Source organism: Cariama cristata, unplaced genomic scaffold, assembly GCF_000690535.1.
Source record: "Cariama cristata isolate BGI_N322 unplaced genomic scaffold, ASM69053v1 scaffold1387, whole genome shotgun sequence".
NCBI classification, from domain to species: Eukaryota; Metazoa; Chordata; class Aves; order Cariamiformes; family Cariamidae; genus Cariama; species Cariama cristata.
Window position 1 is genome coordinate 96,139 of NW_009624767.1, and position 14,862 is coordinate 111,000.

Here is a 14,862-nt window from a genome sequence, read left to right on the forward strand (position 1 = left end):
AAACAGTGCTCTTGAGGAGCAAATATCTGGTCCATAGTGGTGTTAAGGTAACACTCACCTTGCAGGACATACAGAGCTCTAAAACAGAGGTAAAAAGCAAGTATGATGGCACAGCATAACACAGAGAATAGCTAGGCTGAAATGCAGCCAGGCTTTCCAGCTCCTCATCTTGTAAAATCCCACTGAGTCCTGGATAAATCCCATTTTTTTAGAACTGCCATTGACTGGACAGCTCTTTCCTATAAATGTAGTAATATTCAACTACGTTTCTCTTAAAGGAGTGGTCAGTTGGCCGTGCTCAGAGTGCCAGTTCAACTCTGTGCACCCCTGGACATGCAGGGCAGCATTGATCAGTCAAGCACGCAAGCTCTTTTTGAACTGTGTTGTTGTCCCTACTCGTAGAGCAGCAGATCAAAACTAGAGGAAAATATGAAGCACCCCTGGGAAAAAATATGGGCCATAGTTACATTTATAGTATGAAATTGCCCATTCTCTGCACTGTATTTTGAAAAGCCAAGTGATTTGCTCAGTTTAACATTTTCCTGCTTTTATTTGTTGTTTCTCTTTGCCAGGAAGTCTGTCATCCAGCTAGACCTGGCTAACACCAAGAAAGCTCTGATTGTACCTGCTTTTGAGACCTTACGCTACCGCCTCTCCTTCCCCAAGTCAAAAGCAGAGCTGCTATCTATGTTGGACATGGGAACCCTCTTCACATTCAGGTAATGGAAAGTACTTTTGTTGAACCTGTGATCATTATCTCTAAAGATATTTTTGATGTTCTTGTGAATATTTGATTTTTCTCTGTCAGCTAGCTAGCTCCATTAAGAAACCTACTGAAATTGGTTTTCCCTTTTCATAGAGAGGGAGTGAACAGGATCGTATGTGGATATATTCCATCTGTAAGCTCAGCATTTTATCTAGTATTATAGTCCGCTACTGAAGGACTTCAGTTGTTAAATTGAATTTGTTTTATTTTCATCATTTTTTATTGCGCTACAAAATCAAGCGCGACCATTACACTCATGTGCGTGTAATTTGCTTTTTGGCTGCCAAATACTATCCGGATAGCTGTGTCCCTCATGTGAGCAAAAATAATTTCTCTCTGCTCGTTTGTTCGCTTCCTTACTGACTTACTGGAAAAACAAATGCAGACTTGTCATGTGCTCTTTTAAAGTGTGAAACAGCTGCTTAACTAGCTAGAGTTTCTCAATGCAGAGGTAAAAGTGTAGTCTGACTAGAAGTGGAGAAGTGAAGAACACCTAAATTTGGAGTTCCTCTCTGAAGCAGACTCCTTTTGTGGCTGTGAACAAGTCACTTCTATTATCTGCCAGACTCTTCAGTTTCAAAATGCAACTACCAGGGGTTAACTGTCTCTTGGGTATGTGTGGTAAGGTCTGATTAGCAGACATTTGTAGAGCATCACAGTGATGGGAAGAGTACAATATGGCCTTATGATGTTGCACAGAGAGGGGGCTTAGGAGACCTGCGTTCTCTTCTCAGCTCCACTACTGCCCTGCTGGGAGGTGGTACGTGAATCAGTTCGCTTTCTTACATCTCTGTTCTCCATCTCTGAAATGCAGGTAACAATGTTCACCTCTCCTTTTTACAGTATTTTGAGATCTAGAGATAAAAACTGTGAAGAAGCTTGGTATTATCCATGCCCAGTGGAGGTCTGTATCACCTCTCCCATCCTTCCCTTACTTTAGAGCTTTCCTCACACTTCTTCCATTCCCTGTATTACAACCTCTGTCATTGCAGCAGACACCCTTCCCTCATGTGGCCACATGCACATGTCACAGCAGACAGCCTGTGTGAGCCTGGAAGACATAATTCTGACACTACCTCTACCACTGACTGCCTTGAAATAGAAACTTGAGGTAACTGAGAGAGGCATGCCTATCTCTGGAAAATTACTTAAGGATACTGATAGAGCAAGTGCCTTTCAGTCTTCCATCATTCTTTGACAGTCAAAGACACACAAATTAACAAGAGATTTGTTGACAGAAAATAATTGTTTCTTCCATAGTTGAAAGAAGAAAATCCTTCTGGTGAAAAATAACACCCTCAGGAATTTCAGATGTTACATTCCACCAACAATCAAATTTTCAGCTTGCACAGCAGTGGCCTTCCACTACAGATTTCATCTTCGAGCTATATGGCATCTTTGTGTGTTATGTACACAGCCGGATTTGCAGATCCTTTCTCAAGTCTCACTCAGGAAAAAATGTCCTTAACATCAGTGGGAGTTTTGCCAGAGCAAGGTTAAATAAGAATTGAAGGACATGCGGTCTGTAGCTGGTGTACATATTAATGGACACATTTTACAAATGCTTCCCCAGTTTGCTTTGGCTCATTTCATTGCTCAAATCTATCAGCAGCCACAAAGCAGCTGTGATCTGGGCTGAGAATTTCCACCTCCACCTTCAAGGTGCTTTAATAATGCTGCAATTCGAGGCTGAGCAGGTGGGAGTGAGCTGGGGAGGACTGCTGTGACAGTGATTGCTGAGAGTGCCTGCAGCATCCCAGTCCCTCACACCACATGGTAGATTACAATCTTTCCCTCGCTGAAATTGCTTTTGTCACCTCTTTTCCGAATGGTGACCTTTTCTACCTCTGGGCAGCTAAGAAGTATGAAACAGCTCTCAATTACATCCCCTGGTCACCACCAGAAGAAAAAGGAAGACATGTGAGCATCTGCGGCTGGCAAGGTGTGCTGTGTGGAACCCCTCGGTGGTGGTGGGTTGCTCTGTGCCAGCTTGCTGGCTTGATTGCAGGTGCTGGCTGTGACTGTGCCGCACAAGGATGTGCCCGCTCAGTGCCTGGGTAATAGCTGATGAACCACAAACATACTGCCGACACAGCTTTCAGGCATAAGAGAAACCACAGCTGGTAGAAGACGCATCATATTGAAAAAACATAACCAGCAACAACTGATTAACTAATTAACTGATTGCATCCACAATCCAGCAAAATGTTTAAGCATCTAAGAACAGAACTGGGAAAGTTTTTCTTTCACCAAATCATCTTTCTCACTGAAATGGGAAGCTTTGAGGGACAAGGCAGGGAGGAAGAACACTCTGAGAATAATGATTTCATTTTACTGACTTTAGCAAAGTTTACTATAGTTTTGAAATTTTATTTTAAATAAAAGCAACAGATATCACAAGTAAGATGAAACATTTGATCCAAAGCGGGGCGGACGGGGGAGGTGTTTTCCAGTTGTTTGCCATGAACTGTGGGAGAGAAACTCATTATCATTTCATGGAGATTGAATGATTTGGTTTGGATTTGTCAAAATTGCCAGCGTAGTGAAAAATATGTTTTTCACAATTTTCACAAGGTTCTCCTGGGAGTCAGTAGGATTGAGTGTGGCCTTAAAATTCAATGTGTATTTAAATTTTGAGTGAGAAGGGCCTGAGCAGGAAAATTAGAGTTATTCATTTGTCCTGTGAGATGAAAGACCAATACAGACAGTGAACCACTTCTCACAACTGTGTCACAGAGACTAAAATGTGTTGGAAATGACACACTCTTTTATGGTAGCTTCCTCTATATGGGTATCCATGTAATGGTGTCTGCATATCTTACTTTGCAGTACCTTTCATGCGGTGATCAGCCATTGGCCACGACCTCACTCCAGCAGATTATATGTGTGTGTGTATATGTATGTAGATCCATATATATTGTATGTACAGGTATTTATGTAATCCTGAACTCTCACAATTCTGGTTTCCAGTCTAACTATTCCTTTATAGTCAGTGTGTGCACACCCCATTTGAACATCCTGTACTCAGTTTCCTCTTTGTCCTGACCTTAGCGATCCTTTTGTCAAACTTTCCCTCCACTCACATCAGTCACTCTGAAGAGGCAAGTAGAAAACCTCTGGTATTGTTTGGTACAATCAGGTCTATTCCTTCCTTTCTGCTTTGTTTTGTCTCTCCAATCTCGCTTCCATATTTTCCCTTCATTGTCTCTTCCCAATTTTTTTTTTCCCCCTGCTGGTCAGCTCTCTCAACTCACAGAGGTTATACTTGAGCTGCTGTAACGGCTTACATGGATATCCCTCAAAAGGGTGAAAAGGTGGAAAGAAATTGATGGCTTTTATGGTTAGTCCCCTGTTCCCCTCCTGTGTTACTAGAACAACAGCAGCATTTACACCAGAAGGCTGCAGTGCCATTCAGTGAGACATGGAGAGTCTCACGCTGGAGAGTTGGGCGGAGAGGAACCTAATGAAATTCAACAAAGGCAAGTGTAGGGTCCTGCACCTAGGGAGGAATAAGCCCATGCACCAGCACAGGCTGGGGGTTGACCTGCTGGAGAGCAGCCCGGCGGGGGAGGACCTAGGGGGCCTAGGGGACAACGAGTTGACCATGAGCCAGCAATGTGCCCTTGTGGCCAAGAAGACCAAGGTATCTTGGAGTGCATGAGGAGGAGTGTGGCCAGCAGGTCAGGAGAGGATAACCTCCCCTGATGAGGCCACATCTGGAGTGCTGTGTCCAGTTCTGGGCTCTGCAGTTCAAGAAAGACAAGGAACTACTGGAGAGAGTCCAGTGGAAGGCAACGAAGATGATGAGGGGACTGGAGCATCTCTCTCATGAGGAAAGGCTGAGGGAACTGGATCTGTTCAGCCTGGAGAAGAGAAGACAGAGAGGATCTCATCAATGCTTGTAATACCTTATTGTGGACATCAAGAGGATGGGGCCAGAGTCTTTTCAGTGGTGCCCAGGGACAGGTTAAGGGGCAACGGGCACAAACTGAAACTCAAGAAGTTTCATCTTAATACGAGGAAGAACTTCTGTGCTTTGAGAGTGGCAGAGCACTGGAACAGGCTGCCCCGAGGGGGTGTGGAGGCTCCTTCTCTGGAGATATTCAAAACCCGCCTGGACATGATCCTGTGCAACTTGCTTTGGCAGGGGGATTGGATCTCCAGAGATCACTTCCAACCCCAATCATTCTGTGATTCTGTGATTCTGTGATTTGACTTCTTCTCTGCAGGAATCTCTCAATTAACCAAAGTTTGTTTGGGGCCTTGAAGATACAAATCACTTCGTAAGTGTTTAGTAGTCAGTATTATTATTATCACAATTAATTTCAAAATGCCAAAGGTAGGGTTTTAGAAGACACAGCATCCTCCACAATCCCATATCATTTCAAATCCCACATCGTGATTTTATTTTTTTTCCATCATAGATAACTGCCCATTAGTGATGGCATAGGTTGCCCACTTATTTCCAAAAGAGACCAAGAACAGGGATAGGCTTTTTGGATATGATTCCAAAGGGCATTAAGGATTGTAAGCATCTTTGTGAATCTGGCACTTGTTTCTAATAATCTCTAGAGAATTAATTCACTGTCATTTTTTTTAATACAGAAGGGCTTTGGTTTTCCAGGTCCCCAAGCCAGATACCAGAAAGTGATGCAACTAGTTTACAGTTTAGAAATGCAGCTTTCAAAGGACCATATGTTACTTGGGACCCCAGTGCTATCCTAATAATTCTGTCCTCCTGCACTGCCCTTGAACAAGGAGTCAGCATAGCTGAACACCTCTCTGGTTTTCCTGTTACAAGCCATACAAATATACAGTCCGAGTGAAAACTCCGAGGTTGTGATATTACGTCCCTGTTTTTAGCAACAGCTTGCAACGTTATGAGAATTTCTTGGAATTCTGTTTCAGAGAAATTCTGAAACATTACCTCAGGTCCTAATTCTGCAAATATTTAATGCTCAATTCCCTTTACTTTTAACACATGAGTCATACCTGTGAATTCAATGTACCTTACATTACAGACTGGCAGGATGTTTGTTTTGCCCCTTCTGTTACACATCTCAGAGTGTTGTAATACAGATGGCCTGCTATGCCTTTGTTTCATTATTTAATCTATGAGTCTGCAGAAAGAGCCTGTCTCATTGATTTTGGGAAAGTGTAAGAAGAATAAGTGGGCGAGAGAGTCATTGACCCTGGCACTAATGGGATGGATTCAAGCTGTGCTTGGAAGAGGCCTGCTGTGACCTAAACAAGATTAACGAAGTATAAAAGGATATTTTTCTGTAAATCAAATTGATTACCTTGCTGAGGATCACATGGGTACTCCCCACAATGTAGAAAGTACAGCAGAAAGCCTTTATGTAATATTTTACTTATTAATTTAATTATGCACTTTGGTTCCTGCCATAGTAATAACAGTAATTAATAAAATGGAACATCTATCCAGAGCTGCAGGTGTCTCTCCTACAAATTATAAAATTGCATATAAAACAGATTGTAAATGTCACTGTAATGTAGAAATAGCTAATTTTAGGGACCTTATCTGAGCTACAGAATTTCCCACCGATTTTAGGGCACTGATACAGCCGTTTGGTTGCTAGAAACGAAACACAGCACTTTGTAGTGCAGATGAACCGTCTGTGTACTTTGTAATTGTTTCTCACATTAGCATTAGATAGTGTTTTCACACTATCCTTCACCATCTAGATGTCTTTAAGGACTGAGCACATACAGGCTCTGGAAAGCGTGCTGGAAATAGTCCTCGAAATTGCCTCCGATATGTCCTGAAAACGATGATGTGAACTGTAAGCTAATGTCCTTATTTTTGAGCATTTCATCTAACAAGTAACATTTTGTTGCCTTGCCAAGATGCGTTCTATCTAATTGCCTCCCCACGTCTGTGCCATTTATGTCTGTTTAAGGTATCACGTCTGGACGAAAGGGCATGCGCCAACGAACTTTGCCAAGTGGCGAACAGCCACGACTCCCTACCGTGTTGAGTGGGAAGCAGACTTTGAGCCATACGTTGTTGTGAGGAAGGACTGCCCAGAGTATGACAGGCGGTTTGTTGGATTTGGCTGGAACAAAGTAGCTCACATCATGGAACTGGATGCACAGGTGAGGAGACAACCACCTGCCTATCTCACCCAGGGCTGGGCAGCAGGGTTCTTAAAATGAAATCTGTGTTCTGTAGAAAAGCTTCAGACTTTGCATCAGCAAAGTGCTCATCTGGCCTTACTGAGCTCCTTAATGAGTGCTTCTTCAGTTGGGAACACTCACTTTAGTCCTTGTCGAGAATGAAAAGGAGAACTGAGTCTGAGTTAGTTTATTTGTCCATGCTGAGAAAGTTATTGTTTCGCAGTGGCACAATCCCCACAGTGCCCACCTCCTGCCCAGCAGTGTGCCTGAGCATTGCAGCACGTGTTGCCAGTCTCATCACTTACTAGGGGATCTATAGACCTAGCTGGAAGTTTTTCAGTTAAACAGAGGTTGGTGAGTCCCAAATGCTAATTTAGAATTCAAAAAGCAATCTTAAATTGAATCCAAGGCAAGCATCTTCAATTTCTGGCCTGGATTTACAGCGCATCTCTGCAAAGCCAAGGACTTTACATTTGCAAAGTCTCTGGCTGTGGAGCAGACTCTAGAGGATCCAGGTACTTGATCCTTGGGCTGCCTGCCTCTTGGATGGAGCTGCTGGGCAGAATATATAAGAATAAGGATGCAGAGAAAGCTCGAGAGTCCCAGACTGGCACTAGAGCTCTCAGAGCTGCCAAGGTCCCTGCCACCGACCTAGATGTTAGAGGCTGGCAGTGACTATGGCTCTGTGGGAGCCCAATGCTGCTGCTCACTGAAATGGCAGGGTTTGCATCTCCCTGCTGTTCTGGGATGTGAAGCTAACCATTGTGCTAATCAGCAGGGTCTGGGTCATGGCATTTCTTTTTAGTTTAGGTTTGTTTGGTTGTTTTTTTTCAGTTTGGTTTCAGTCCCAGTTTTTGAACTAGTAGTATTTCATGCTAACCAAAAAACACGGGTTTTGGCCATCTGTATCCTCCTATGCTAGCTTCTGCTATGGATCTGGAACATAGCTGATCTTCTCTGCCCAACTCTTACCAGTTTATGTGAAGCAGAGCAGCACAAGGCATGCAGCAAGTTACTGGGAGGCTGTGTCTCTAGAATGTGGGCTACGGTGTATTTGTGTGCAGGCACATATGTGAAAGGGATATTTTCCACTTCTGCTTACAAAACCACATGGTCACCTTGGGCTGGCAGCTGCTTACCCTCTGTTTGCAAAAGGGCATTCCCAACAAATTCGTACCTACTTACATTGAGAAAAAGTGATTACAGAGTAAAAAAAAAAAAAATTATCCCTTATGTTATTGTTACTAATAATACTTTGCTTTGCTATAGCACTTTAATTTTCCAGTGCACTTTCCAAACACTAATCAATTAACCATTGGTTGTGGAGAGTGCCAGGGTAATGAATTATTATTTGTTAATCTGGGTAACAAGGCTTATGTTCCCACTGGCAGCTCTCATCTAGCATTCATGATCTACCTCTTCTGTTCAGGGACATTTACCCAGCATACAGATTCACACACGTGAAACTGGAACATTTTTCAAAGTTGATCATAGCGCAGGTACGTTAACTGGCCATTGGGTTGGAATTAACTCTGAGGAATTGCTTTTCTCACTTTTTCAGCCTTAAAAACGTTCTCACATTGAAAAGAAGTTTCATTTTCATCTGTAGCAACATAGGTATTGGTCTGTTCTCCCACCAAATCAGCCCAGAGAGGATGTGGGATCACACAGCTACCTCCCCCTTTGGTATTCCTCTGCTTCAGGGTGTCCACAGATCAGGTTGCTGCCAGCTGCTTGGCTGGCTTCATTACCAGCAGGCAGAGCAACCTCCCAACTGAATTATTTCCCTGCTCCTCACAACTGCAGCATCTGTCAAGAGGACTATTTCAGACTCCTTACCAGGGGCCTGTGCCACTACCGTTCTTCAGAGCAGCACACTGCATGGAGATAATCATCATTATTATTCTGGGGGCATGCAGATGTCCACTGAGCTGGATGCTGTACAAATACATAGATAATGACAGTCTCTGTCTAAAGAATTTATAACGCGTGAGGTAGGGACAGAGGTTCCTGCAAGTGCATTGCTTTCTCAACAGATGTTTCCTCATAGTAGGGATGGGTCATTAGGAAACCTTTCCCTGCTCTCCCAGTGACTATGGAACTAGACTGTGAGCATCCCTTTTTCCGGGACCCCAGCCCAGCATCTTATTAGCAGGGCTTATTAGCAGCAGACTAAGTTTTTGGAAGGCTTTATGTGCCTGAAGGCCTTTTGGAAGGATGAGAGCACCGCTGTACTGAGCAATTTACACTGCGGAGCATAGATAGTCCCTGACCTGCAGGATTAGACTTGAAATGGAAACAGAGAACAAAGAAAAGGTTGTATGAGGGGAATGCATTGTCCTCTGCAGCTTCAGCCCATAGTTTTAAGGTCCCAAAGAGACATGTTTTGTAGTTTGTAGTTTATCAGGTCTCCTCACTCCATAGTGCCAGGCTTTGGTTTTGTGTTTTGTTCCTCATTAGTTCTAAGGCTCTTCCAGCTAAGTAAGTTCTGCCTGTGTGCCTTAGATTATTTTGCTCTTGCTGTACATTTGTTACCCCAAACAGAAGCTCGGAGAGGCCCATTCCCATATGTGACAGCATTGTAATTTGGCACAAAGATTTACCACTTTAGCACTGTCTGGCAGGGAACAGGCATTCCCGTAATGAGAAAGGAGCAGCCATACAGCTGCATCTGCACCTAGCTGCCCAACACATGCTACTGTTTCATAGGTGTCTCTGGGAAGGCACTGCAGCCCTAGCTACTCTTTGCGCTCACCAGTACCACTGCCTGAGTTGAGAAATGGATCCACATTGCATTCTGCTTCTTTTTTCCATTTTATTTGCGGTTCATTTTGGGCTATGTTGCTCAAACGCTTGATTTCTGCTGGCATCATAACCCAGCAGCTTTCAGTCTTTTCTAGGTTGATCCTATTTTGTTAGGTGAAGAAAGATTTATAGGTGAAGCACTCATGTTTATTAGCACAACTGTGTTCTGTCCCATAAATCTCTTTCATATTTGGGAGTACTCGGCCTCTGTGCTGCAGCTACTCTGTGTCTCTGCACAGACTCCTAAATCTACAAGTGACTGGACTTTGCAAACTGGGGGAAGTTGTGCACCATTTCTTTTAAAACCAACATGCTCTGTGGCTGTTCCTTCCCTGCCCGGTGTCTTATGCAGAGATGGTTAATGAGTCAATCCAGCAACAGTTGTAAATAGAAACTGTGTGAGGACAATAGGAAATTTGCCAGTGGAGGCTTCGAAGTTTCTTTGTCATTTCCCTCCCATACAGCTCAGACTTTTTGAAATTCCATAGGAAAAAAGAGGTAGCATCCTAGTGGTTAGGGTACTTTGCTTGAGGCTACAGAATACTGAGGTTCACATCCCTCTTCTGCCCAGTTCCTTGCAGGAGCAGATACCTGGGTCTTGCACATCCTACACTAGTGAACTTTCAGCTTGTCTAAGAATCAGTCTTTGTCTAGCTTTGCTCTAATGATCATATATTTAATGATAAAAATTGAAAAAATCTAACAGGAGTAATTAAGACTTAAATGGACCATCATTTTTTAACACAAAAATTGTCAAAGAACTTGATCAGATATAAATAAAGAGAATTAGTGAAGTAGTTTTAGAGGAGAGGGGAAATTAGCACAGTATCTCATACTTTGTGAAGGATAATTTAATTTGCATACAAACTTCTCAAAGCATATGGAATTAGCAGGTCCATTTTCACACATTGCCTATAAAAGATACCATATTCTCCCCTTATTTCAGGTTTATAAATAGTTTTGCACAGTCTTGTCACTGTAAGTATCTTAGTATATAGACAAAGCAATGTATGTAGTGTAGTGTGTGCCTTTGTAAATACAGCTTATTCCAGCATCCCAAGCAAGATAAATTGTAGGGACAAAGCCATGCTTTTGCGTGGGCACTTGAGACTCATCCTGCGTGCAGTTACAGCTGTGTTGGTTGCAAGCACACTATTGCAAAATCTCTATTGCAGACATGGCTTCAGGCATGCCTTTCATACTGTTTCCCCATTATTTGGCTTATATGGAGTGAAGCATTTTAAAAGAGAAAGTAGATCTTTAAAAAAAAAAAAGCAACTTTCAATAAAGAAGGCTTGTTTGGCATATCTGTATGGGTTTGTTGTTTCTGAGACCCACACTGCGCTGTTACATGATGGAAGACATTTGACTGTAGAGGTAGGGGAGAGATACATTGCAGGAGAGCTCAGAAACACCCTCACAGCCGGTGTCTTTCTCCCCAGGAGTACGAGTTCACGGTGCTGCCCAACGCCTACATGATCCACATGCCGCACGCCCCCAGCTTCGACATCACCAAGTTTCGCTCCAACAAGCAATACCGTATCTGTCTCAAGACCCTGAAGGAGGAGTTCCAGCAGGATATGTCGCGCCACTACGGCTTTGCAGCCCTCAAATATCTCACGGCAGAGAACAACAGCTAGCACAACGGAGCCCGTGGGCGGGAAACAGGGACACCGGAGGGAGGAGCCACTCAACTTTTGGGGCCTGGGCTTCAAACTTCAGACTGAGAAACACTTTCTGTTTTTATATCATACTCGGCAGTTCTAACAGTAGAAATTTGAAGTGACATGTCTTCAGACTATGCTCGTTTGTCCCTTCCCCGATTATCCCAGGCCTTTCAGCTTTAGGATTCATGAGGTGTCAGCGAGAGGGGCCAGCCAGGCACCCGCCATGCTGCCGGCAGTGGGGACTGACAGGGCCTGGGAATGCACTCTGCTCTCTTAACTGCAGAGCCAAGACAGACCTTCACAATATAGGATTTCATGTTGCTATTTAATAATTTGACATGCTTTTTATCTGTAAAGGAAGATCTTCGGGTCGCTGTCCTGTGAATTTCAAATCTGCACTACTCTGAAAGGGAACTTTCACCTGTGAACTTTCACAGGGGCCCTCTTAACATGGATGACCTTGTTAATGCAGGATGAGCCAAAGGTCTGAATTAGCCTTGAAAACGAAGGGGACGCTTTTACAATACTGCACTCTAGAGAAGGTGTGTTACTGGTTTAGGTGTATACATGATATTGGTTGGTCTTCTATTCTCAAATTAGTTGTTTTATCAGGAAAATCCCCTATACTCCACCCTGCCTTTTTCCCAATCCTAAATGCTGCTCCTTTCCTTGCCAAGGAAAAGTCTCCCTTGTGTTTCTTTCCCATCTTCAGTTCTGGTGGTCCAGTAAAAAAGATCAGTAGCTCTGCCAGAAAGTGAACAAAACTTGTCAGTGTAAGGTCTGTTTTCACCAGAGCAACTTGTCCTTGTGTGTCTCGTAAAATAAAGGGCCTGGCTGTCACTCTCTGTCTTTTCTAGGCAAGAATTGGATTTTGCCTATAAGGCACATTGAGTGGGGGGATATTGATTTGTAGGCTCATTTCAGTGCATGCCCATCCATGAAGGCATTGGGCCTTGGGCTTTAAGTGGACTTCTTTGCTGAACAGGGAATATAAACATGGCAACTAGTAGCCTTGGTGCTCTCCTGCTTCCTGCTGCAAGGTTTCAGAACTACTTCGTTAAAGGAGTTTATAATTAAAAGGAGCAGAACTGTTAGGAATAAACTCTCCCCTTTTGAGGGGGAGAAAAGAATGTGTTGGGAATCTTGAGTGTGAGTGTTTGCTTGAACATGGGCTGGTCAAGTTCACAACTTCAGTACACACAGGAGTATGCTGGAGGGCGGACAGGAAACCTAACAAGCAAAATGCAGAAAACAAGACACTGGACTTTTTACCATTTTCTTTATTCTTCAGTATTAATGTTGTGTTTACATGGGATGAAGAGATGAGGTTTAATGCACTACCCCTTGCAGGGCTATTTGTAATTTCTGTTGCAATGTTAATAGAGAAAACAGAAACAACTCAGTGAGAAATGCGTCTGTCTTCCTACCCCAGATCCCCATACAACCACACGTACCAATACCACTGCCCTGCCTGAGTTGGGAAATGGATCCACATTGCGTTCTGCTCACTTTTTTTCCATTTTGTTTTTCAGCCACTGGACCTTCTACTTTCCTCCCCACCTCATCCCTCTAGAGCTTGGTTTTATTTCTAACCTGACATTTCGTGAGAGCTTTCTGTTACGGTGGAAACCACGCTGTTAAACCAGACATTTAAACTACAAATATCAGTTCATCATGCTGTGTATATATAAGAAAAGCCAAAAAAGGCAACATCTTTGACCAGAAATAAAAAAGGGCGGGAGGCTATGTGTAATTTTTACTTTTTCCCCTGGGAGTGTTGGCTGCATAAGAATACATCACTGCGTAATTTTCCGAAGTGCTTTTCTTCTATTCTTAATGACTTTATGTAAAGATTTACATAAAAAACTGGGAAGAGCTGGGAAGAAGTGAAATGAGTGCTGAGTCCTGGCTAAGATACATTCTTTTAAAAAACCCAAAATCTTAACTCCCCCAGTCCTGTATTACTCACCATTAAGGGCCCAGGTCACTGTGCATATTGAGAATGAGAAGAACCCTGTGGCACAGAGTCCTGTTGGTTAGCTAATGTGCAGAAAGATACCAAAAGCTGATCCTAAAGTAGGCTAACACTGGTTGTACCTACATAAAATCTCTAGGCAGAGCTTCAGTGTAGCCACCATTATGTTTCATCTGTATTAAAACCTGTCATTTCCAGATGTACATTTCTCCTTGGCTTAACAATATTGCCCAAGGACGGACTGGATTGCCCTGCAGCACCATAACCTGTAGCATGGACCTGTGTATTGTTTGGATGTGCCATTATCAACATGAACATTATTCTCTCCTCGGTGGTCATGAGATGCAGACGGGGGAGCAGGGAGGTAATCATTTGCTACTGGCCTGTCTGTACAGCGAGTTGTGGGACCTCCAGGGTAGGCTTAGGTGTGCTGGCTGGTGTGACCAGCTCTAAGATTGGTAGTAGGTTCAGAGAGCCCCCTTTTTTTACCCTTACAGACGCTGTACTGACTTGTATTTATCATGTCATGTTTATCTATGTGCTTCATAGTTTGGGAAGTGTGGGGCTTGGGTTTTTTTAATGCATTTCAGCCAATTTACATGATAGCAAATTAGGATTACATGTCTGTAACTACCAGAGCTCTTCCAACACCGTGAAAAAAACACCACCGACAACAACAAAAATCCCCAACTCAGTTATAACGCTGTCTTCCAGTCCTCTGCTGTAGTATGTATTTGCTAGCAACTTTGTTACTTAATTCTCAGTTTTCTCCTGAAATCTTCAAGAAATATCAGATAAACCTGGTGACTTAATGCCTTTGATTTATTGATTTGTTCCACCAGCTTCTCTCTTGAGTCTGCAGTCTATGACCTCTCCTTATCTTTGATATTTGGAAAGTGTGAGTCTCTCATTTAGATATCAATCCAGCACCCTCTCTAGTGAAGAATGATGCAAATAAATCATTTAGATTCTTGGCAATGTCCTTATTGTCTTTAATTGTTTCTTCTACTTACTGTTTGGGGTGGCCTCCTGGTTATCTCCGGTTTTCTGCTTTTGGTGTACTGAGAAAATGTGTATTTCAGTTTTAACTTTCTACTGTTTGCTCTTCAGATTCCCTCTTAGCTTGCTCAAAATCCATCTTAACTATTACATACCTTCCTTTCAGCTTTACAAAGTTTTGAGTTCCATTCTCTGAAGGTTTCCTATTTGGCCTGAATAACTTCTAAAATTTCCAATTTAGTCATACCAGCTTTTCCTTGTCCTTGTCTTCCATTTATCTAAGGGGATACCATACTCCATGGCTATTTATAAGCCCTTTCCATGTTTAATCTGAGGATTTTTCTTTTCTTTTTATTTAGGGCCACTGATTCTTTCTTTGAAAGGAAAAAGAGAGTTTTGATTTAAAATTTTTATATCAAATATCACCCAACTAGTTTTTGAGGGTCTATGTTTTCCTCTTTAACCTTCCTAAATGCTAACCTTTTCCTATTCAAGGGATCAGAAATAAAATC

General features: G+C 42.9%; 1 protein-coding gene across 1 annotated transcript in view; it reads left to right on the forward strand.

The window, feature by feature from the left end:
* The window catches only part of LARGE (like-glycosyltransferase), a gene marked incomplete at its 5' end in the record, with an annotated part of 63,679 nt that extends 51,944 nt beyond the window's left edge, over positions 1–11,735 (forward strand). Inside the window, 3 exons of the mRNA XM_009703288.1 lie at positions 573–719; positions 6,688–6,883; positions 11,152–11,735. Coding sequence (XP_009701590.1) covers positions 573–719; positions 6,688–6,883; positions 11,152–11,349 — 541 coding nt within the window. The remainder of the gene's footprint in view (positions 1–572; positions 720–6,687; positions 6,884–11,151) is intronic.
* Between the last annotated feature and the right edge of the window lie 3,127 nt (positions 11,736–14,862).